The sequence below is a fragment of the Dicentrarchus labrax genome, unplaced genomic scaffold (genome assembly GCF_905237075.1).
Source record: "Dicentrarchus labrax unplaced genomic scaffold, dlabrax2021, whole genome shotgun sequence".
Classification (NCBI taxonomy): Eukaryota; Metazoa; Chordata; class Actinopteri; family Moronidae; genus Dicentrarchus; species Dicentrarchus labrax.
This window is the reverse complement of record NW_026136719.1, coordinates 15354961-15373363: the sequence shown is the minus strand read 5'-3', so window position 1 is coordinate 15373363 and position 18403 is coordinate 15354961. Positions and strand designations below refer to the sequence as shown.

At 40.5% G+C, this 18403-nt stretch overlaps 1 protein-coding gene across 12 annotated transcripts in view; it reads left to right on the top strand.

The window, feature by feature from the left end:
- The first annotated feature begins 232 nt into the window (after positions 1 to 232).
- Positions 233 to 18403, top strand: part of tjp1a (tight junction protein 1a) — a 93085-nt gene continuing 74914 nt past the window's right edge. For 7 of the 12 annotated variants that reach the window (XM_051378850.1, XM_051378851.1, XM_051378853.1 and 4 more), the window contains exons 1-2: positions 233 to 841; positions 14398 to 14611. In XM_051378850.1, coding sequence (XP_051234810.1) covers positions 750 to 841; positions 14398 to 14611 — 306 coding nt within the window. In that variant the 5' untranslated portion in view covers positions 233 to 749. The remainder of the gene's footprint in view (positions 842 to 14397; positions 14612 to 18403) is intronic. The other 5 variants (XM_051378863.1, XM_051378856.1, XM_051378852.1 and 2 more) reach the window with 2 other exon arrangements.

Below are 18403 nucleotides of genomic sequence, written 5' to 3'. Positions count from 1 at the left end.
GTGCCTCATGGACCAATCCAGAGAAAACTACACCCAAACACCACCTATTTGCCTCCAATTTACAACACTGGGATATTACTCAGCAGTTGTGGGTTCCCCCCTCTCTTAAGCTATTACATCGCTGCCTCTCTCTTCTTCCTCCTCCTCCTCTCCTCTTCCTCCTCCTCCTCCCCCTCTCCTCTGTCACTCCTCTGCTCTCTCCCTCTCTCTCGTTGGACACACGCGCACTCTCTTTCCTACCTCGCAGACGTTTGGGTGCCACCGCCGCTGCATCCTATATCTCTGACTCCCGTTTGTCTCTTCCTCTTTACTCTTATTACTCCACAGAGACAAACAGGGGTAAAAAAAACAAAAATACTAAAACAGAGGAGGGGGAAAAAAGTGGCCGCTACGGGGCGAACCACAACAATGACCCGGTCCTGACTAAAATTGAATGGATTAGCCAATCTATTCTGAGCTCTAATGAGATTAGAGACATGGGTCGCGGCGGCGTGGTACCTTTCGTTGAGCTCCTCGGGGAACATTTTCCCTGTCAGCAGTCCTCCAGCCGTGGAAATGGCGTTTTTTTTTATACCGAAGATGCCGCGGGTGCCAGGAGACAATAACAGACATTTGAATGCACGCTCACCTGTGCCGCTTTTGTGGCGCGCGGATTCCGAGAAGTAGAAGTAGCAGTGGAAGAAGTAGTAGTTGTAGTTGTAGTTGTAGTTGTAGTAGTAGCAGCGGTAGTAGTAGTAAAGGAGGACAAAATGAAGTACCAGAAATATATCACGGTGATGCAGATGGCCATGGGAGTGACAGCCTCCAACAAAGACTGCCTCCCCACTAAGAGACAGCTGTGGTGAGTAGAGAGATGGAGGAGGAGGAGGAGGAGGAGGGGGTGCGTGTGAGGATGGGAGCGTGTGTTGGTGCGCGCGTGAGAAGAGTGGCAAAGGTAGTGTGTCTTTACATGTGGAGAAAATAGCTTCAAAATTAGCCTCTTAGCTTTGTTGTCATGAAAAGCTCAAAATACCCCCCCCACCCCCCTCACCCCACCTTCCCTCAACCTTCCCCCTTTTTGCCTGTGTGTCTCGTGCGAAGTTGAAGCTGAGCAGCTGTTGGCGGAAGTCGGCTGCCTCCATCTCTCTGTGCCTTCAACAACTGTTACATATTCACGCCGGTGGTGTCCACACACAGCGGGCATTTAGCCAGGGAGGAGAGGGGTGCTTTCTGTGCAGCCGTGCGTAGTTCTCTGTGCGTGCGTGTGCGTATGTGCCCCCCCCCGCACCCCCCTGCCCCCCCATCTCAATCTCCTCTGTGTTTATCTGTGTTTCGCTTGGTGGACTCTGTTTGTTATGATCCGCTGGCGAGGGGTGAGTTTCACATGCAGCGAGCGGAGAAGCGGACAATACAGAGCAGGTGTATTCACAAACAACAGTATCAAACAACGCTGAGCGCCGTCCGATACAGTCCGCTTTGAAATGATTTTCACTTGCACCTGCACGCGCTCCCTGTTTTTCTTCCTCGAGCCTTTTTTTAGCGAGCCTTCATTTGAAGCTTCTAAGTGTCATTGTGGTGATTTTGTATTTTCACAGCGACTCTCTGTTCTCGGATCTATTTCTGTGATCTGATGTAGTAGCCTAAAAAAAAAAAAAAAAAAATGTTCTCCACTCTCATCACTTATTCAGTAGCTTCATGCCGCCTGCATTTAGATCACAATGTGAGTGTGTAGGAGCGACTGTCATTGGCTACTTATGTGTCTGTGTGTTTTCATATGAATGTTTACGCCTAGTTTAAGTCATATCAAAGTCTGCTGTTGTTTACCCATCAATACATTTACACGTTGCTGCCTCCACCAAACTACCCACTCTCTAGGCTGCCCCTCTTATTTTTTTGGAAAACATCTGTTAATCATAACTTTCTCTCCTTTTCATTGGTTGTCATTTATTGTAGGGCTGCACACAAGCCTTAGTTTCACGATAAATTAAACTGTTGTTATTTTGAAGCTAATTCATTAATCATTTGCTCTGTAAAATGTCAGGAAATGGGGGAAAAATAGCCATCACCGCTCATCCCGGTGGGGTTTGTGGAGGCGATCATGAACAGTAATGTAACCAGTTTGAGTCCGGCAGAGGACCTTTGTTGCGTGCCATTCCTTGTCTCTCGCTCTTTCTCTCTTTCCTGTCAGCTCTTTACTGTTTACTGTCTAATAAAGTATGAAATTGGCCAAAATGCTTGAAAAACAGCCATCACAAGATCTTTTGGGGGATTCGGACTGTTGGTCAGACAGTACAATACATTTGAAGACATCACCTTTAGCTTTAGAAATGTGTAATGGACATTTTAACTTATATTTTTATTTGATCAGATTAATGATAATATAATATTAAGATAAACTGTAATTCTGATTGTTTTGCTCATTGATATAAAGGCCCCTCATTAATAAATAATGGAAAATCAGAAAAAAAAAATTACACAGCAGAGTAGTGTTCAGTCTAATTATAGGCTCTCATTATGGGTGCAGTGTGCACATTCAGTTATTCTTCTTCTGTAATCCACATAGATAACATTAAGCATGAGGTATAATCCTTCCAGATTGGCCTTACTTTACAGCGAGAAGACAAACAGTGGTTTATTGTAGTTTTGACAAGGCTGGTTCCTGAGGAGCTCATCCTATATATAGGAACAAATGGCTCTGTAAGCGCATGCACATTTGCCTGTAGTAACACACCTGACTGAGTCAGAAGTCGCCACACAGGGGAAAAGGATTGTTTTTCGCCTCTTAGCTTGTGACTGCTGTCAAATGGGTTGCAAAGGACATAGTGGTGATTTGGTTTTGACACTTCTCCCTTAAGAGAGGCGCGGCGGTATGTCTGGGGCCATCACTTCATGGTGGGGGAAGGGGCACGGCCATTAAAACAGGATTACTGTATCGCCTCCGACAGCCACTTTAACGAAGGGAAGCTGAGCCAGCGTGTGCCTGCAGTGTGTGTTTCATGGAGTCACCCCATGCATTTACTCGCATGCCATGTTTGTCTTTATTCACTGTGAAGTCAGAGCCTGGAATCAGTAGGCTTGCGTGCGTCCAAGTAACTCAGTTACTGAGAATATTCAGATTGAGGTGATACTCAATAATGTACATCATACAATAATGCTAATAATACAAGTTTATATGAGTTGTTTGATAGTCAGGTTTATATCCAGATGTGTAACCTTTAAGCTAATGGGAGTAGGAATATACTGTAATGGATGAATGCTGGAGGGACTTTAACTAACGCTAATTTAGTTCTACCTAAGTAATTACTGCTGCTAGGGCGGTCTTTCACATCAAAATAATAACAAAAGATGCATTTTGCTGGTGTCGTGAAGTAGCGTGGGATCATGGCCATTTGGTCTTTACCACCATTGTGTTACTGCAGTCAGCTTCTCCCAGTTAGGACTACCTCAGTGTTCATCGTTCAGGAGGATTTTGACAGGAGCTAAGTTATTTGCCTTTGTCTCCTCCTCTCCGAAAAAAAAAAAAAAAAAAGTGTTTAAATAAAGCGTACAAACAAGGACCCAGAAAAGGCTGCTGCTAATGTTAGCTCAGCTAGTTCCTCTGATATCTTAGGATCCAGATGTCCGATGACTAAAATCCTTCATCCGGTTAAAATAAATAGTTGAAAATAACCAGATTCTAAAAGGTGTTTCGTAAAAATGTGGTTTAAAATTGGATAAAAAGTCAATTTATGACAGCTTCTGTCAACAACAACACTGACAAATGTGCAAAGGAGATATGATGCCATTGACAGGCGAACGGGTAAACACATCGTTTCTCTGGGTTTGAACATGTAGGAAACATTTGGGATAATGTTAATATTCACAGTAAGCCCAGAAAAACAGTTTTTCTAAACATGCATTTTTTTTCCAAATGCACTGTTTTACTTCCGGTTTATTCTTTGACCTTTGTGGCGCATGTACAAAACATCCACAGGTAAAAAAAATATATACCCTTATATCATGTATAAGGGTATATTATACCCTTATACATGATAGTTATTTGAGAGATTGTTGAATAGGTTCTTTACAGTTCCGCTGTTGAATTGAATTGGGTGCAAATGCCAGTATACTTTTTTGTTCCTACCGTACCTGCCATAAGACTGTGTTGAACATCATGGTGAAGGAGATGACTCAGAAATAAATGCTGAAGGTGAAATCCAAGACATGAAACGAGCCGTGTCTGTGATAAGAGTTACAGCTAGAAATGCATGAGCAAGATGATTTAAGTACACCAAGGAAATGTTTTTATAGCAACAAAAAACACAAGGGAGATGGTGTAGTTGTTCCTTAAAACAAACAAGGAGACAGAAGGGAGACATAAATTTTTTTCTAGCAGCAGATGAAGAGTATAGATGAGGAGGTGGTTGTGTGCCAGATGGTTTGGTCGTTCAAAACACTGACCCCCCCTTGATTAAAAATCTATTCCTATCCATCCATCATGTTTGAAGAGCAGTTCAATGCATCACCAGTGCAATAAACAAGCACCAAATTATTAACTTGGTGTCATTTTTTTAACATGCATGACAAAGGATTTTGAAATGCCATATTTTGCATTGTATATATGGGTGATATATAATTAGATGTTTCTGTATAATGTGAAAAACAACAGCAACAATCTTGGAAGATCCTTGTGTATTTATGGAGCTCTAAAAGAAAGAAAACGTGGGTGGCTTTCTTACTAAGTCACCTGGAATTTATTCATCTCTTCATCTCATCTTTTGTCTGTCCTAAATCCACCACATTGTCCACGAGAAGTCACCAATTACTGTTTTGTTTCAGGTATACTGCCAGATTAATCCACCATTGTTAATGGAGTTATGTTTGATCCGATTAGAACATTAATGTCAGATTACTTGATTAAGAGGTTTAGCTGCAATAATCTGAGAATTGTCTTATCCTGGTTATAGTCAAATTAATTAATAAGTTTAAACATAAGGCTCTACAGTTTAGGACTCCTTTCAATGCATAAAACAAGAGAGACACAATGTTATTATACAAGTGGTCTGTAATAACCACTGCACTGTAATTAGTTGGAGATGATCCATAAATAATAATTAGCCTGATGACGTGTCTTTAAACTGGTCACAGCTCTTCCTAACATGTGGGAGTATCGTCCTGTGTTGTGTGCCAGATGTCTACTCCGCTCCCCTCCACAGTGACAGCTCTGCCTGGTGTTCTCAGTCCACCTGCTTAATGATGCATAAAGTCAGCGTCCCTTTTTCCCCCCAACACACACACGCAGCAGCCCCTCTGCCCTCTGATTTGCCTGTCCACACGTCCTCCCTCCCAGCTCTTCAGAGGAACACACACATTTAACAACTCTTGTCCTACCCCCTCTACTCTTCCAGTTCAACTCATGGAGGCCATGATGCGTAATCTCACACAAACTGACAATGCTGCGCATTAGTTACCTCAGCAGGAGCCCAAGTCCATGATGGGCCTGTCATGATAATCAGTACTTTTCTGAAAAACATGCTGAAAATACTCTCTTTTTTTCTCCTTCAGTCTCAGTGTCTCTCTGTCTTGCTCTCCCTTAAGTCAAAAAGAGCCTTTTTGTATTAAACTCATGCAGGCTGATCTTAAAAACACAAGTCATGACTTTATGGCACTCTTGGAGCACACTACTCTTAACTTTTAACAGATTTTATAGTATATGCGAAGGTGCACACATGTGTTTGTGTGTGTGTGTGTGTTTGTGTTTCTGTCCATTAGGAACTCACATGTTCTTACTTTGGCAGAACGGTTGTAATCTCCTCTCAGATGGTTTATGCCACTAAAGGGAACAGATTACACAGGGTTTATTGACTCGTGGCTCTGCCCCTTACCCCCACCCACTCTCCTAGCATCCTGTGAGTGTGTTTTTTGGTGTGTGTGTGTGTGTGTGTGTGTGTGTGTGTGTGTGTGTGTGTGAGAGAGAGAGAGAGAGAGAGAGAGAGAGAGTGTAGATTTGTGGGTATCTGTGCCACTGTGAGTGTGCGTGTTTGTTTGGGTTAGGGCCTTTGGTAATAACTTTTTGGGTCCAATTTAAATGCTGATAAAAATTAACCTTTCCCATGATATTTGTGTTGTTGAATGGCTAAAATTGAATGCTAAAACTACTAGGAAATTTTATCCTTTTTGACACTGGATGTTAAAGAAAGACATATATAGAGGAAATTGGTGATTTAAGTTGGCAAAAAGATATACATCCGCCATATTCATCCCATCACCCAGCAAGTTACCTACAATTACTCAAATTCTAGTTATAATTAGTGAGTAACAAGCAAACTGTTGCACAGATATTCAATAGACCAACTCTGGTGCATGACATTGCAAAAATAATTAGCATGTTTTCAGAGACATATCCAACTTTGATTATATATCAACACAGTTTTTGTTCAGTACTCTTTGTTCAGTGTTGCTATAATTTACTGAGTAACCAAAATCCGTCCCAAAGAGAGGATCAAAATGATGTATGCGGGTATTCTAGCTCTGGATTCTCATTTGCCACACAAGGGCCAGGCTAGTAATGGTTGGGCAGACAGAAAACAACAAGAGAGAGGTACCGGTGATATAAGAATCTGACTCTCCAGCTGCCTCGTCCTTGAGTCTGATTGCATCTTACACAGCGCAGGTCTGGATTGATGTAATGGCGAGGTTAACTAAGGGTCTGGTAATGGCTGCTTAAAGAGCCTGTTGGCGGCAGTGATGGTAACAGAGGCCTATCAGAGACTCATCGTCTCCAGTCAGAGTCAGACGCGGAGCAGCCATGACTTTTAGAATCTGTGAGTCACACATTCTCGGCCACTGGTGACTCCCGACTGTCACGATGGCTCACAGGGGGCTGACAAGATGGAATCCATCACTGCCGTCCCACAAATAGAAAAGGACACAGCAGAGGGGATCCACTTTTGTCTGACAGAGATCCCAATTTATTATTTTCTTTCCATCCCTTTGCTTGACAGATTTATATCTGTCTATGAGCATCAATGTTTTCTACTGTTACACAATTAAGGCGTTTAATTTGTAAACAAATGATACTGTTGTGTAGTAGAGAAGGTCTGAAAACTAAAAAGTGACTGATAATGTAAGTGAAACAGGTTGTTTTTCTTTGCCCACTGAATAACTCCTAGTGATTGTCCCTCTTTTTATCATGTGCTCTATTCCAGTAAAATTGAAACTGACCAACCAATAAAACACTTTATGAATACATAGTCTTACAGTACTTAAAAGTGTAAGCCCAGTCGCTACAAATAACATATTATTACTAACCATAATTCCATGTTCCATGTGAGTTAAGCCAAGAGAGTCCTTTAGTCTTGGACTGTGGTAATACAGCATTGTTATCACATTTTTTTGAAATTAAAGCACACAACTATATGTTCAACACTACTCACACCTCTCCCTGTGTTTGTTTATATATCTTTAAGAACTTACCCCTCCTGGTAATGGGCAGTTATCTGTATAAATCCATAAGTTAAAGAGTTAAAACAAGCTTATGGTTGGTGGGATTGTGTATGTGGTATACAGTAGATAGGGCAGCATCTCTGGCTACTTTCCTTTGCTTTTGTTTTTGCAGGACTTGTCTTTACAGCAGAAGTATGCTTACACATTGAGTTTTAAATTCCCCTGAAGTTGAGTTTGTATTGACGTGTGTTATGCACATGGGAGCAGCCTCGCTTTTTGAAACCAGCCGTTGACCTGCCTGTCACCCTCCTCTCCACAGGGGTCAGACAGCACTCGGACATGAGCGTTGTCCCGCCTTGTTTGATTCATGTCTATATGCCTAATCTGGTCTGTCCATCTGTCAGGCCTGTCTGGCCTAATCAGAGTCTTGATCTCACCACAGATTTTCAGTTGCATCCCCGCCTGCCCAGGTGGCTTTCAAAGGGCTTACAGACTCCAGCTAGTAAATAAAAAGCTTTGAAATGTTTCCTTGTTTTCTCCTTGGATGTTTTCAAGGATGTTTTTAGCCAGCCAGCATATTAGTCATTTATTTTATTCGTCTGTTAGGGAGTGTCACTGAGGTTATCTAGATCAAGTAGGATGTGTCATGCACCTCTTGTCACCACTTGTCCCCTGAAGTAGTGTGGTGGTGGTGGTGGTGGTGGTGGGGGGGGGACCCGTGAGCAGTATGATGCATGTTCATCGGCTGCCATCACTTCCAGCTGAACAGTCAGGCATTACGAAGCAGTCAGGACGGCCTCTGAGCCATACGCTGACAATGTCCCTCTGTCCTTTGTCCCTTTGCATTATGGTCTTTCCCCTTTTGTCTTTCGGCCCCTTTTCTTCCATCTCTGCCTCTCAGCCCCACCCTCCCTCATGCTTTGCTCACCTGTCTCCTTTAGTTTCTGGTTCTTTGTCTTTTCACTCTAACTTGTATTTATTTTCCATTTGTGCAGTTTTGGGCCTGGTTAGAGTGAGTTTATATGGAAAGTAAAACAAATGACTAAAATACTGGCTGGGTAAAAGCTTCTTTGAAAAGGTCTGAGAATATAAATGGAAAGAGGAAGAGTCAGTGGAGCTATTTTGGATGCACCACTCTCGCCTGAAGATGAACAAAGGGATATTCCAGGATCATGAGACATCCCATCAGAACCCTGTTTAACATTTTCGTTAGAGGACACTCCATTGATATTAGACACGATATAAAAGCGTCTGATGAAAAATCATAATAAGGCGTTCTTGTCTAGTTGGAGCCACCTGGGCAAAGTAGGACAGGCAATCTATGGTGGGATTACGTCTCTGGTGTGTATGGTGTGTGATGGGGAGCCTTGCTTTGGTGGAAGTGTCAAGTTGGGGATGAAACACACCTGCTTTCGTTACTGTAGTCCTCACTAAGCAGAACCAATTGTTCTGCAAAGTGCTCTCCATCTGAAGATCTGTCATAACATAGTACCTGAGGTAACAGGACGATGTATTCTGGTAGTAACCCAACCCCTACCACATCCCCTCTAACACCCATAAAACAGGGTAGTTAAACTGGTGTCTTCAAGCTTACAAGAAGTATTTATATGAGCATGAAGGTTAATTATTGATCATAAAAACAGTATTTTACTGCCCAAGATGGGATAATTAGCCTTCAAAGATGATCCAAATGCCTTTATCTTCTGGTGTGTTTGTTCTCTGCTGGTGAAGAAGTGGAAATTCAGGGAACAAATACCAGACCATAACAAAATTAGCTCCTATATCCTTTCCATTTCTGTGGTTTCTGTTGCCATGGTAACACAGCGAGGCGTGGCAGCATGTTGAAAAAGTTGAACCATCATAAACCGCTCGGTTGCCATCGCCATCTTATTACTGAACCACCTTCAGTAATAAGACTACTATTTCATGACAAGGTCAATGTTTTGGCTCTTGTGGAGCTTTAAATCAAACACCTTGTCGTGGGATTGTAGAGGTACAAATGTCCATTTTTATGGACTTTGTGGACTTCTTGTCCATATTGGCTGAAAAATTGAGGTTGAAAGGTTATTGTTGATCTGGGAACCAGTCGAGACAACACTATCACCACAAGGTCCATATTTAGTAGCTGCTGTGGAAGTTTTTGATCATATCACATGGTCACAATGTTTTGAACTTCCATACTTCTGTGAAAACCGGTCGAACTCCAACTGCTAATGAAGTTCATGTGATATGATTGAAACCTCCAGAACAGCTACTAACTACTAACTACTAATTTCCGTTTCCAAGGTCAAAAAGGTTTCCAAGGTTATAATCTTTTGATAATGTTCTTATAGTGTGATGTTAGGCTGCAGCGCTGTGACAAACAGCTTATCTTGATCATTTGTTGATAAACATATTAATTTTATGTGATGTGATTTTATGTTTTTATAACTATATCTAATGATTTTCCTGCAATTAGGCTATACCATTTACACATTGCTGGGATTCTGGGATGAGGTAATCTGTAAAGCTTTGCCAATGACCTCTTAAATCCAGGGCAGGAGGGAGATTCTCTATTTTGGGCTGAAGTCTCATGTAATATTCATAAACTTCACCTCTCACTGCAGTCAGTGCCTAATGTGTCTTGTTATTTCTTTATTTTTGGGCTGTAAGATGCCGGTATTGTCTGTTGTTTGCACTGAAAGGTTCACTTTGGGTAAGTGTTGTAAGTGCCTGTGTGTGTCAGCCTGTAAGTGAGTTTCTCTATACTTCTCCAGAGGCAGTGAAAAGTAAAAGTAACTTCTGTCTGCAGCCAGACTGTGTCTAATCCACAGGCTTGCATGGCTCAATATATGTTCCTAAAATCCTGTGACATCACTGATGATGAATCATTCATAGGCCAACCGCAAGTGAGCATATTTCTGCTCCTCCTGGTGTTCTGTATAGTTTTAATATTTGTACTCCGGTTTTTATACTGCTCGGCAACCAGACTTCAGATCAACAATCTGCCTAAAAAACTGAATTTATATTGCAAGTATGTGTCTAATGCAATTAGAAAACAGAGGGCAATGAATCAAAATTAACCATCTTAAAAAGTATTTTTTCTTCTTGAAATGGCAAAAAAAAAACTGGACTATTCTGCCAAAGGTGAATCAACTTATTCTCATTGCAACTTTGCTTCTTTTAAGAGTTTTTTTTTTTTTCCCATTATTTTTGAATCAGTTACTCTTTGCTTTGATCCTAATGATGTTATCCACATTTAATTTAATTTAAAAAGTTGTCACGTGATTCTGAAAAGTTCTTGTTGCGGAACACGTTACAAAGTGTGTTTCAGATTAAAAAAAAACATTTTTACTCATAAATACAGTGTTAAGGAAAACACTGGTGCATAAAATCCTTGAGCCAAATAGTCCACTTTACTTTGTTTCTCTGTCCTCCTGTTTCTCTTCAGCGTTATCTATTAGTATAGGATTAGCATCGTGAACTGCCCTCCTTAAGTCACACAGAGACAGTACACGTCAGCACGCCTCATTCTTAGAAACGGTTTTGTTAAAACCCACAGGGCTTTATAAGCTGCTGCTGGATGTGTGAATGGAATCCCCTTGTAAAACCAACACTGGGATTACAGGGACAGATTCTGTGTCCTGGTTGTCAGTAAATACACATGTGGGCATTGTGCAGGTCACAGTAGAGGACAGCTATTGAGCGGCACTGATTACATATTAGGTTCTATTAAGTGCTCTTGGATTGTAACTCAGAGTCTGCACATGTTTCTTGATATATTTGGATTTATGTATGTATTTTCTTAAATTGTGAACAAAATATTTTTTAAACTATTGTTTACAACCTGACTGTATAGAGGTGTATCCATATCAGTGTGTATGTTGACAGATGTGCAAAGAGGAAATGCCGAGCAATAAACTGCACTATAGAAATATATGGATAGCAGTGATGGTCCATGGCTTTGGTCAAGACTGAAATATTTCAACAACTATTAAATGAATGCAGTGAAATTTGGTAAAGACATTCAAGATAATGAATACTAACAACTTTGATGATCCCATGACCTTTACTCTAGCACCACCACGATGTTAACATTTGTGGTTTTGGGTAAAATCTCAGGCAGATATTGGATTACCATAAAATTTGCTACAAACATTAATTTTCTTCCAGGGATGAATTGTATGAATAGCCTCCCTCAACTTTACATCTAGCTTCATCATCAGGTCAAAATTTCGATCCATTTTATGACGAAAAAATGCAAACTAATGACATTAGCGTCAGCCTCAGCTGTACTTTGTGTTTAGTGTTAAATAGCAAATGTTACCATGCTAACACAGCAAACTAAATAGTGAACGTGATAAAAAAAATTAGATCTGCTAAACGTCGACATGTTAGCATTGTCATTGTGAGTATATTTGCCTAAATGCAGTCTCAAAGACCCGTTAGCATGGCCTTTGACTTAAGTCTTGTTAGGATATATTTCATATTGAAGTTGTTACTGATGCCGAATTGACTATATCATGATAACTGTATGTACAGTGACCAAGTGTTGTTGTTGCTCACATTTGAATGTATAATTTCTACTTTCTTTAAGTCTTCAACAGCCAAAAAAAAATACAAAATCTTAGTTCTGTTTGAATTGTGGAAAGTAACAGCAATATAGTTTCTGAAGGCAGGTGGAGAGTGCTTACCATACATGTTGTGACAATACTAGAACAAGCGATCGCCTACAGGTAGTCAGCATTATTGTATTGTAGTAATGCCACTGAAGCACTTTACAGCATTAGGTTATTGACCACATGAAACAACATTGTAAGCAGTAAGTCCTTTTAACATACACTGTGTCATGACAGACATGAAAACGACCAAATGATGACGAGTATGTTTTTGAAATCTGAGCCCTGCAGAGGAGCCTTTCGGATGTCAGTCATGTCTATTATGGCAAGTAGAAATGACAGTGGACAGGAGCGAGACTAGCCCAGACCCATTGCCAGCATCCATTTAAAAGAACATGTACTCTTATTTACTGCTAACTTTGTTTGAAGTGTCAATATCTAAGGTAATCTGCCATCGTTGCCATGCTGTTGTTCCTTGTTGTTGTTGGCTAAACATATTTTATCACGACTGAAAACAGGAAAATAAAATAAACAGAGCAAAATTTCACTTTTGTTCAATAAATGTTTAAATCATTGCAAATGTGCCTTTAAAGGGATTAGACAGTATGGTGGCGCTGCCTCGTTTTTGTGTCGCAGTCACATGTTGAATACGACAGATCCATAGTTTTTACATCCCAGGTTTTTAAGCTTTTGGTGACTGAATTAAAAGTATTTTATGAAAATGCCTGATAGGCTACGTATCTCTCACTAGATCCAAACTTGTGAATGTGTTTCAGCCTTCCCTATGTCCAGAGAGACTGACAAGCTGTCAGGAGGTTTGTCATTTTTCCTGAAGACTGTCAAGTGTTGTCAACTCTAACACTGTCTAATATTTTTGTACAAGCCTATGAACTGACTGATGACTTGTCATTATGATATATCTCAAGCACAAAAAGTAATCCATCTTCTCTTTCAGGCTTCATGAAGTAGGAAGTCATTGCAGAGCTGAGCTGGCAGGTTGCATATAATGATTATTTTCATTTTAATTAGCAGATTTTATTGTTGATTGACTGATCTTTTTCCAATGAGGCATGTTGAAATGTTAGATTTTGTCTGTAGCTTCTCTAGATAGGGCCTCTCACGTTTTTCACCAGTTTTGTGGCCACCATAGTTTCTTCTACGCGCTTGGAAGCCAAGAGGTATTGAGTTGGTTACAATCTGCAGCTTCACAGCTCGATGCCTCTAAATGCTACACACACTGGTCCTTTAAGGCATGAGGTTGAAAATAGTCAAAACTACAATCAGTGGTAAATGTCTCTGATAATTAACCTCAAGTTACCTCGGAAATTCCCTCCCTTTGCAGCCATGCATGTAAGAAGCAAAGCAGCTTCATTGTGGCTTAATAATAGAAGACAAGTGGATGCTCCATACCTAGCCTCCATCTGCAGGCTACCCACTGACATTCAGCCCAATTATTCACACTTGCTTGAATACCACTACAGCCAACAGTAGAGAATGTCCTTTAAAAAGTAAAGAGAGCAAGAGGAAAGTTATGTCACTTTGATCCTCCAGGCATCTTTATGGTTTGCCTTAGATATGCAGCAGTGCCTGCTAGCAGTGTGTGCAGTGTGGATTGCTCTTCAGAGAAAACGTGGTCATTGTTAATCGTTTGGTATTTAATAGATGTGGTTACGTCACCTCAGAGTTTAAGACATACTTCTATGCATGTATATTTCATATACATGCACTATCTGCCGTACCAGGCTGTTTGGCGACTTCAAACACAAACTAGACATAATACCACCATATAACTTCGTTATGCTGAACCTGTTCGCAAGCAGTTACCAGTTAACACATCTAGAAGACACAGAGCAACATTTAAAGTAATTTTCTTACCATGGGGCCTTTTAACTTAGTTTTGGTGTCCACCATCTCCTGAGGGAAATATCTGTCTCTTTAGCAGCTAAATGCTCCCCTATGTTCACCAGCAAGTTGCTAACTTTGTCTGTCTGCTATTTGGAGCCGCGTATAGAAGATTTTTTTAAAAACAGCTCTCTGACGCTGCTGGAGAGTACGCAGCGAGACTGAATGAAAACAGATGCATTGTTCATCTAAACATATTGATTAGTGCAGTTCCCTGATCATTGTCAACTTTTCGCAGTAACATTATTTCTCTTCGTTTTTACAAGAGTGTGTGTGTGTGTGTGTGTGTGTGTGTGTGTGTGTGTGTGTGTGTGTGTGTGTGTGTGTGTGTGTGTGTGTGTGCGTGTGTGTGTGTGTGTGTGTCTTCAGACACGGCTGTGGCAGAAAATGAAAGAAGAAATCTAAGATGTTCAATGTTGCCATCACTGAGAATCATTAATTATTCTACTGGTATCATTTCTAATCATCTTTGTTTCTGTCTTATCTGTTGCAGGGTGACCCCCCAAGATGGAGAAACATCCCCCTCAGGTGCTCCCGGGTGTTCAGATGAGCCTACAGGTGCTACAGGTGGCGCTGGTGCTATGGCAATGCCTGCCATCTCCACCCTTTCGTTGCCCATGAGCCAGGGTAAACCCTCTCTACGTCGGATCAAAGGCCGCATTCACCGCAGCAAGAGCCTGGACAGTATCGACCTGCTCGACTCCAATGTAAGGCTCATGTATGACTTGATCATACCAACTTAATGCACATAAGAGTGTTGTACACACATGAGTACAAGACTAACAATCATTTTTATCATCAATTTAATATAATTTTAATTATTTTCTTAATTAATCGTTTTGTCTGTAAAATGTCAGAAAATAGTGAAAAACATTTGCTTTTAAAATGTCCCATTATTATTAGCTGTGATTACATTTACTAAATTACAGTTACTGTGATTTCAACAGAGAATAAATGTCAGAGAAGTCCAAACTATTTTTTTTTCTCCTAATGGTTTCATTCAGATTTAACATTTACACAAGCTGCAGCACTAATGCACACGCGCACACACATACACACACAGGATGACCTTTGGTTATGCAATATTTCTTTGATTTTCAGATGAGCACAGTTTAACACATTCCATATGTCTCTATCTGTGACTGGTTTATTCTCATAAAAAGTATTAATCTGATAAATGATTGGGTAAGCTGCTTGGACCTAAAAACCCTTACTAACTCTGGGATTGTCCATTGAGCTGAGAACTGCGTTTGGCCCACTCTCTACCGGTCAACTCATGCGTACTTGTGCGCGTGTGCTTGTGAGCGTACCTGTGTATGTGTGTTTATGAGTGATGTGGCTTTTGGGAAAGCAACCAACGGTTTATGATGTAAAAGCATGCCAACCTGCTACTAATGCATGCTTGGTAAGGCTGTTTTTTGTGGCATGAGACCACAGTGGACACACAGATACAGATAAATCTCTCTCCTGTACAGCACTACTGAATATCTCTCACTCCCCCCTACTACTTTCTTTATGTCTTGACCCTCTGTAGATGTCTCCTTTAATACATGTTCACAGTGTGATGTTTCCTCATCTGCCCCTGTCCTTCCTCACCATGATGACAGTCTGCAATGTGCATGCGTGTGTGTTTTAAGTGTGTGTGCGCGTGCTCATTGGGTGTTCAGTATTTTAGGTGGCCTTAATTGGGAACAGCCTGGTGTGCCTGCCTGTGTAAGGAGTCATTATTCTTTTTATTCTTCCCCTACACAGCAGCCGGACTGTCGTCAGAGCAGGAGTGGGATTCGTTATGATTATTATGTTTAAAGCCAGCATTTTTAGTTCACACAAGTAAATCCATTATTGATGTGGAGGAGGGTTGGAGGTTGACAGAGGAAGTCGCTGGGTGGGGGTGACAGTAAGGTAGCTGTAGAGAGGACACAGCATAGCATCGCCAACCTGAATGACGCAACACGCACACACACACACACACACACACACACACACACACACACACACACACACACACACACACATCTGTTTGACCGAGTTTGTCAGTTTGATTGACTGCTGGCATGAAGTTTCCTGTCAGTTTCTAATTTTGAGGCAGAGGCAGAAATATCTCATGGATTTTTAAAAACAACCTTGAGTGCTCTGCTGCATAATACTTGGCAGTGATCTGTCTGGCCTAAATCAGAGTTTTTGTTACCTTTGCAGACGTGAGTGAAGTAAGAGCAGAGGTGGGTTGTACTGGAGCTGTAGAGGCAGATGGTGAATGAAAGTTAGATGCGTCTTTGCTGTTATGTCATCTACAAAAACAAAAACTTGTAGCAGTTATAGTGCACTTTGAGTCACGTGGGAGTTGCGTCTTCCGACTATTGCAACTCTTTTACTGGGATAAAAATACGGCTAAACAATTTCAAGAAAACATCTTATTGTCATTTTTGTCATTGACCAATATTGTGCTTTTAATTTTAATTATTGGGATTGCACTCTGTTGGTCACAGCACATTCTTTTCAAACATAAAACATGCACAGAGTGATGTTTCTTCCTATATTAAACCATCTTTGGTCGTGTGTACAGTCGATCAGACTCTGGCATGTGGTACCTTTTTCACAGAAGGTATGTTAACATGTCACAGAAGGAAAAACACAAGTGTAAACCATAAATGAATGATGTCTGAACTCCATTTAGTTGCTTACTTTCATTATCCTGGTATTACTGGGCCATTTAAACAGACCCTTTGTTAACATTATTAGTAATACCTGTTTTCCTTCTATGACAAGTCAAAATTTATTTTAAATTAACAGTTTATTAGTAACAACTAAAACTTTCACCTCTTTCAACTTCTCAAGACACTGTTGAGCATGTAAGCTATACATAAAATATGGCAGTTTCAATTTATGCAATTGTATTTATATGATTTTCTTCAAATTAATCCGTTTTTTTACACATTTTTACAGATTTTAATAATCATTGAAATGTATCCCATCACTTCTGGATTTGTTATCTCCTCCGAAACACGCCTTACTTGATCTGTCAGCGAACTAATCACACACTGATGTGAATACCAAAGAAAGTATTTCAGGCGTCACTGTAGACAGAGTTTGAGAAAGAGTCAGAGTGATGCTTGACAGTTTTATCTTTAAAGACCATCCATCACCAAGGATAGTCTTCAAACACAGCCTCAAGAGAACTTGTGAAGTCCTTCTGAAGTAAACCTTCTTACAATCTTTTAATCCTTCCTCCCTCACGCTCTACAACATGATATAGCAGTACTTACACTGCTGTCAGTGATCTCAATGTACATGTTTTACTCGGCTGAGTTCAAAGTGTGACTCTCAAGCACAGATTCTCAATTACTCCTCTTCTTTTCCATCAAGAATATCAAAGATTCAGACAAAAAAAAAAAAAACCGACAGTATCCATTTCATCTCACTGAACTCTCACTCCATGTAACAGTATTGGATGCTCGGAGCATGTTACACAAATACATTAGCTTTTGTTCCTGTGGACCATCACAAGATGTCCATGAGTGTAAGTCTAAAGCATGAATAATAGATGGAAGAAATGATCTGCTTCATAATGCAGTGTTTTCTTTCTTTCACTTGCAGCTATTTTTGTGTGATAAAAAAACAACAGAGGGAAGGCTGGGGAGAAGAGAATCTGAGAAGTCTGTGGTTAAACTGGGTGAACTCACCTGGGATTTTAGCCATTATTTATTCAATACAGACCGATGGCTCCTCTATTTGTCTTCCATTGCAAAGTAGCTGCCAATGTGTACTGGAGCAAAGGATTGATTCCTTAAAACAATGTCATTGGGTAACTTGTGTATGTGTGTGTGTGTGTGTGCATGCATGTGTGTTGCTGTGAAGTGTGAAGTGTGACCTGATATTCGGAGTCCTTGAGCTAAAAGTACACACTGTTTCTGATCGCTGGCCTTTGGTTTGATTCCTTCATTCTACACTTAGTCTGTCCAAACAAGACAACAAGGATACACAAGGTTTCAAGTAAGGGTTGGGTTGTTAGTAAGTTAAATTTATCGTATGGGGTTTGGAAGGGTGTCATGCTCATTTTCATGCCTAAATGACATAATACGTTATTTGTCAGCACCTTCTGAGGACCTGCTACTTTTATGAAACACAATATGTGTATTTTCTAATCTGCCACCTTTATTTTTAAGGTTTGGTTCAGCTCAGGCAACTATACATTTCTTAAAGATACACTGAAATGACAAATACAAACAAACAAAAAACATCAGAAATGAATGCATTTGTATCTTGTTATATGCTAAATATGTAAAGAATTGTATATCAAAATACATCTATTTTCTCTTTCCATAAAATGTAAAAGTTATGTATCTGGTCCCGAGTTCAAGATGTGTCACTAGAAATAGTGACTCTTCTTGAACTTTAGCCAATCAAATGGGATTTGAGGTGTCTATCAAACCACACCCATCATATAAAACCACCCTTGATCGCTAGCTCATAGGTAGCTAGCAGAGAAACATCATAGGAGG